This window comes from Equus asinus, chromosome 10, assembly GCF_041296235.1.
Source record: "Equus asinus isolate D_3611 breed Donkey chromosome 10, EquAss-T2T_v2, whole genome shotgun sequence".
NCBI lineage: Eukaryota > Metazoa > Chordata > Mammalia > Perissodactyla > Equidae > Equus > Equus asinus.
The window spans coordinates 49,761,362-49,768,147 of record NC_091799.1 but is presented as its reverse complement, the minus strand read 5'-3'; the positions used below and the strand labels follow the sequence as shown (position 1 = coordinate 49,768,147).

General features: G+C 34.0%; 1 protein-coding gene across 1 annotated transcript; it reads right to left on the bottom strand.

The window, feature by feature from the left end:
* Window positions 1-2,665: 2,665 nt before the first annotated feature.
* Window positions 2,666-6,536, bottom strand: LOC123289173 (olfactory receptor 13G1-like). Its single transcript, XM_044778149.1, has 3 exons — window positions 6,436-6,536; window positions 4,241-4,321; window positions 2,666-3,257 (listed from the first exon to the last, which is right to left on the bottom strand). The coding sequence occupies exons 1-3, from the start codon at window positions 6,534-6,536 to the stop codon at window positions 2,666-2,668; spliced, it is 774 nt and encodes a 257-aa protein (XP_044634084.1).
* Window positions 6,537-6,786: the final 250 nt, after the last annotated feature.

The window sequence follows — 6,786 nt, the reverse complement described above, 5'->3', positions numbered from 1 at the left end:
CCTCAATAAATCAGAAAAAAAGTTAAAAAATAATAGCTAAAGACTTATTTGCCCTGTGACATCTCCATCTTTATCCTTCATTCTGCTTGGGTCATGAGTGAGATGCCTGGTAATGTAGAAGCCATTCATGACCCTAGAGAAGACACAGTTGAATGGCAGAACAAGAAAATGGAAGGAGCCTCGTTCTTTGCTGGTATCATTGAGCTGCCGCAGACACTATTGACTGTCTAAAACCTGACTTCCATTGCATTCAGCATAAGTCTCCTCACTGATTTAAAAGGACTGAAGTACTATCCTCTGATATTCATAGTTAAATATATTAGAGACTTAACAAAAAATTGCCCTACAACTGCACTCACTAGAACAAGGTTTTTCTCCAGAGAAATCAGAAATAACCTATATGAGGCCCAAACCCAGACTGGCTGGCTCATGATCACAGTGTTCTAAGTGTACTAGGAAGATCATTATGGAATATTAAGTATACATTACGACAAGTACTAGATACAGTGAAGGGCAAATCCATTATATACCCTAGTTCTTCCCATTGTACAATCACATAACAACAAATAAATGGCACAAAATACACAAAATACTCAAATGACTATTGGAATCTTACTCTTAAAATTAAAATGATCAATAGGTGTATAATTTAAGGTGGATGTTTGCACTTTTAGGTAAAAGTATCTGTGAAAGAAATATGAACATACAATTTGAAGTTTCCACAGCCTGTAGACTCCTGTAGGGATCTTACACCTTCTAGACAACTAGCAGCACACAGAGTTGTTCTCTTCTGTATCTATGGCTATGAGGTAGATGTGTCAGTATAATGGGTTAGGTAGAGAATCATGCAAGATAGTCCAAATATCCGGTATTAATGTGGTGGGTGTGTATATATATAATGAAATACAATGTTCAGTGCTATATTCAGCAGAAATAATGTGGAAGCCAGAGTGGAATAAGCTATGAGAGCAAGAAGCCCAGAATTACTTTACTTTTAAAATTTTCCCCTTAACATAAAAAATACAAATGAAAACAAATTTGAATGTTTCACATGATAGTCTAACAATTTTAAATCATACTTATAGCTGCCTAATTTCAAAATAAAATACACATTCAGACAATTCTTTTATATTTATTCTTTAGAAAGGAATTAACCTATGTTATTGATTTGACTTCTATATGGCTTTTTTTTTTTTGACAAAGAAGAGAGCATAATGGAGAAGTTCTTTATTAAGTTCATTTTAAAGAAGTGAGAAAAAAGCATCTCTGACAGCTGTCTACTCAGCTTGTCTGGCTAAACACCTAGGTCATAGTGTTCTCCTGTTGATTGCAAAATAAACTCGCACAACATCAGCATCAAAAAAGTTCCTCATGAAAGAGGAAGACAGAAAAAAGCCCCTCTGTTGACACGTCTGAGCTGACATGAAAATAATAACACAGCCCAAACCTCAGAAATTACCAATATCTCCTTTTCCCACTTAATACATTTGATTGCTGCCTCTTTAGCAATTACAGCTTAGCAATGTTTATTCTTTCTACCTTCCAGATAAAATTACCCTTATTTTCTGACATGATCCAATCTAGTAAAAATCCCCCTTTTTTTGTTCTTTTCCCATATACCCAACACAATCACAAATAAGTCCATGTCAGCACCCTCTTACTGACACGTGATGTGCTGTCTCCTTTATGCAATAAATCAACTCATTCACCTAATCACGTGCTTCTGGTATTCTTCAGCTGGAAGGCATTGAGAATAGTTCTTCTGTTTCCTTGTATTAGGTATTAATTTACTTAAAATTTGGCATTAAATGTTATATAAAAGTAATAATATATGGTTCTTATATTTATAGATTGAAAAACCTAATGCAGGCAATAATGACATTAACTACATTTTTTCAAGAATAATAGTATGAGAATACTATTATTCTCATTTTTTAATTTTTTCAAAAATAATAGTATGAGAAAATATTGCTCTTATTTTATAAAATATGTTGCAGTGGAATCCTGATTATAACATGGATGTTAAAGCAAAACTGTAAGGCATGTGTACCAAACATGTCTCACAAAGATAGAATGTATTTTCTTGTTACATAAATGGTGGACATGATTTGATTTATAAAATTGTTAACTCTAGAATATTAGAAATAATATTTATTTTTTGTAGAGGTAAATGTTTGTATACATGGATCTATAAGAATTAGAATTTATGCATAGATATTTTAGAAATACATTGGTATTTAAATCACATTTTATGATGTAATTTATGATATATCTTATGTCATATATTTGTGTGATGTTGTATGTGTATTACATTACAGATTTTGTAAAAATGAAAAGTATGGAATTGTAGAGATGATGAGGAGGTCAGGAACAGAATAGGAAAAAGAGAAATCACTTTCATCTACTGTGATTGGTTTTTAAAGTTTACATGAAAAAATTTATTAACGTGTGGAACGATAAGTATAAATTACTAGTGAAATCATAAGAGAATAAGTACATTTTGGAAATAAGGAGCTAGGGAAGTGATTTACAGTGGAGTGAAACATTCTTGCCCTTAAGAGAGAACAGGAAAAGTTGAAATGGAAATAACTGAAACATCAGTAAAATCCGAGATGTTCTAGTAGACAATTCTAAAGTAGAGTAGTGATGCACCCCCTTGAAACCATTAATGTTTCAGAAATGAAAAGACTTTCTTAATCCCTGTCTGCATCTCCTTGTTCCGGAAACTGTACACAACGGGGTTCAATGTGGGGGTCACAAGAGTATAGAGTGCAGCTACCACCTTGTCTCTTTCAAATGTGTAGCTGGAAGCAGGGCGGACGTAGGTGTAGATTACAGGGCAATAGTAAAGGGACACCACTATGAGGTGGGATGAGCATGTTGAAAAGGCCTTTCTCTTGCCTGCTGCTGTGCGGATGTGGAGAATGGCAGCAATGATAAAAGCACAGGAGATGCAGGTGAGGGTGAAGTTGCCCACTGCCAGGGTAATATCTGCAATATATACCATCACCTCATTGACTTTCACAGGGCTGCAGGACAAAGACAGCAGTGTGGGTATCTCACAGAATAAGTGGTCAATGGTATTTGGTCCACAGAAGGTCAGCTTCAGGATGAGACCTGTGTGTACCCAGGAATTGGTGACTGCAATAGCCATGACAATGCTGAGTAAGGCCATGCACATATGGTGGTTCATGACAGTGCTGTAGTGAAGAGGGAAACAGATGGCCACATAGCGGTCATAGGCCATGGTGGTGCTCCTCTAGGCCCTGAAATCCCAACTAACAATTTTCTAAATTTAAGCTAGTGACTGATTCATGTGTAGCTGTTTAGACTGGTGCAAAAAAGTAAAGATTTTGTTTAACCTATAATCCACTTCAAGAATTCCTATCTTTATTTATTTTTTTATTTTTTTCATAGTGAAGGGATGTAATATCTGCCAGTACTTGGATCTATGTGTTAGATCCTCTGTAGATATATCATTTTTTTCTCAAAAAACTTTGGAAATTAAATGTTAACATCTTTATGTAGTTGATAAGAAAACAATGTTCTGAAAGATAAAATAACAGATGACTGGATTACAAACCTCATAAGCGGAAGAGTCAAAATTTACATCTAGGTTTTCTGACTCTAAGGAAATTACTCTTAACCTCTCCACTATATGCCTTCAGGTAAAACACAAACTAGTATGGTGAATGTACACAAAAAATGAATGATATAGGAAAGGTTGGAAAGAACATATAAGTTTTATGCTGAATAAGATATGATTTGGAAAACATAGATGAGGATAGAAAACATAATTGAGATAGTTGATATTTGAAATTTAATTTAAGTATTTTTTAATATTTGAAATATATGATATTGAAATAAATGACATTACTCTTTAAAATACTGAGTGTTGAATGTGTTTTTCAATTATTGTAAGAGCCCCTGGTCCTTCATTCCATCTGAATCAGAGATCTGGTATCAAAGCTTCTTGGGGTGAATTTATAAGACAATGGAACTCTTCCAGCCTTCTTGATCTTACTCACCAAAATAGGCACCCAAATATAAACTGAGTCCGTGATGAAGAAAAAACTTCAATTGTCCCTTGGAGAATTGTTATTTATCAATGTAATTAATGCTATACGACCATGTAATTTTTATTTACCCATGTAATCATTAATGATTTGATCCCAACATTCAAAGCCAGGTTTCGCAAAATGCAGAAAGTTTGCAAAGGGATAAGTAAGTACACCTCCACTCCACTATCTCTGATTTAAGAGTAAAAGTGAAGAGGATCTGGAGACTGCTTTTCTCATCTCTTCTTGGAATGTCCCATTCCCTTTACAAGAATGATAGCATTGCAGCTCTATTCTCAATGCTCGTGCCATAAGTTGGGATGGTTACTGTGTGTAGAAAAGGTCAAATTCAAAGGGGTATCATGACACAGTTCACTGGGAGGAGAGGGTATCTATTGACTATAAAAGCTTTGTTCAGAATGTTTTCTATTGACCCATGGTGTAGACATATATTATTTTCAATCCACAGGTGTCCAAAATTTCTATTCTATGGTCAATGGTTTCTAGTTAAATTCTGCAAGTGAGACTGGCCTGGCTTCCATGCTACCCTTGATCCCCAAAATCCAGAGCATCCATCCAAAGAGAGCCTGCCCACATCAGCAAGGACATCTATTTCTTCAGGTCTTGTAATTTATAGCCATTGACTTTTGGCCATGTTCCTTTTTGTTCATTTCATCTAGAACCATCTATTTTGCTTCAGTTATTATTTTTAAACTGACAGATTTTTTATTGATTTAAATTTGGAGGTAAGAAAAAGTAGTGAAAGTTAGTTAAAATTAGGTAAATGCTTAGGGCTTAAATCTTGATGGTGGCAATTTCTGTCAATGATCTTGTATTTTTAAGGTAAGTTTTCAAAATCTTGGGCTATCTCTGTTAGCTAAATGTATAATAACAACAGCAGTAAACTTGTTGAGTTGCTTTGAGAATTAAATAATAAATGCATATCATTAGCCCAATACTGAGCCCATATTTAGCTCTCAAGTGAAGGTAGTTTAGAGTTCCAAATTCCTATCATTTTAAAAAGTCATATTTTTACCCTATAGGTTTTTAAAATTAATAATGAGGCAATTTTTATTGCTTAAAGGAAGAAAAACATTCCAAAAATATGTTTGCAATGATTGAATAATAGTATAATGCAAGAATAAGCAGCTTCACTTAAGGAAAATAAAAGATAATTCAATTAATACTGAAAGCAACAAAGATGTTTTTATTCAACCAATATTTTAAAGTCAAACTTTGTATTAATCATTATGCTTTCTATTTGATTACAGTGATGTAGAAATGTAATAAATGTTTTCAATTATTTTGGGGTTAATGGTAAATTAAAAAATGAACAATCAAATAACACATATTGAGATCATCGGAAAATTATTAGACGTACAGTATAAAGCAATTTTATATAGTGACATAGCATGCTTAATTTGGTCTTGGAAAGAATAATGAGAAGACCAAACTAAAATACTATTATGGTATTGTCCTTGAAAGGTAAGCAGTTTTCAAGGAGTGTTCAGGGAGAAGGAAGAGAAGAGAGGAAATAAATACCAAGGAAAAACACTAATGCTGCAAATGTAGGGAGGTGTGAAGTACAAAATTCGTCTGGGATAAAGCAACTATTTTGGTGATGGATTTGTGTGCATAGAACAATTATTTTGCTATGCGAAGTATAACATGATAGATCTTGTTTCATTATTATACTCTAAGGAAAAATTTTGTGATTCTGTAGATAATAAGGAAGAAGTTGTAAGTCCAAGAAAGTAATATGTGGTGTGCCCCAACATTAGAAAGACAACCCTGCAGGCAGCATAGAGGATCAGTCCAGAGGGAGACATATTGTCCATTTTGAGATATGACTGTGCTAACAAGCACTGATTGACTCTTAGAACAATGCCAATTTAATTAAATTTAACTCTAGGATTTATTTATAATAATTATTGCCAGAATAAAAGTTACAATAGATAAAACTACATGCAGAGAGAATTTAGACAAGTTATTTTTTTTGCGTTTCTTTTTAGACAAGTTGATTTTTATTGTTTGGCAGAATGCAAGCACACTGACAAAGAAACACCAGCAAACCTTTCCTAGAGGGAGGGAATTGAGGTCACGTTGTGTTTACTGACACTTAGAACATTAATAGAGGTTCACATTAATATTTTAATGTCATTCAACATGTTATTTTGTTTAATCCTCAAAACAGGATTAATTAATAATTAAGAACATTAATGTCCCAGTTGACATATGAGGTAGTTGGTCAAGTCTGGTAGTGTTAGCAAACTTGCTCATTGCCACACACTCAGATATTGGGTACATGGAGATCTGAATCCAGGGAGTCTGATTAAAAAAACTCAGTGACGTTGCAATCTACAAGCCAATGTTTTACCAATGCAACTCAATGTATTCTCCCACATCATCAACTGTATCATCAAAATCGTCATCAGCATCATCATTGTTTTCAAATACCTGTTTCTTCTTTGCAAGCATGGACAACATATGCACACTTTTAAAGTGCTACCATATGTAAGGCAAGCCGCTAGGAGCTCACTAGAGAGCCACTATGTTTTATGGGGCTAGAGTGGTACAATTTACTTTATCCTCTTACATTTCTGAATAACTTTTGTCAGACAATTTCATTCAAGATAATTCTTCACTAAGTAAGAGTTGCTTCTAGTTCAAGCTCGTTCAGGGAGAATGCTCTATTCTCTTTAGCTTAGCTTCACAGCTTAAGTATTGC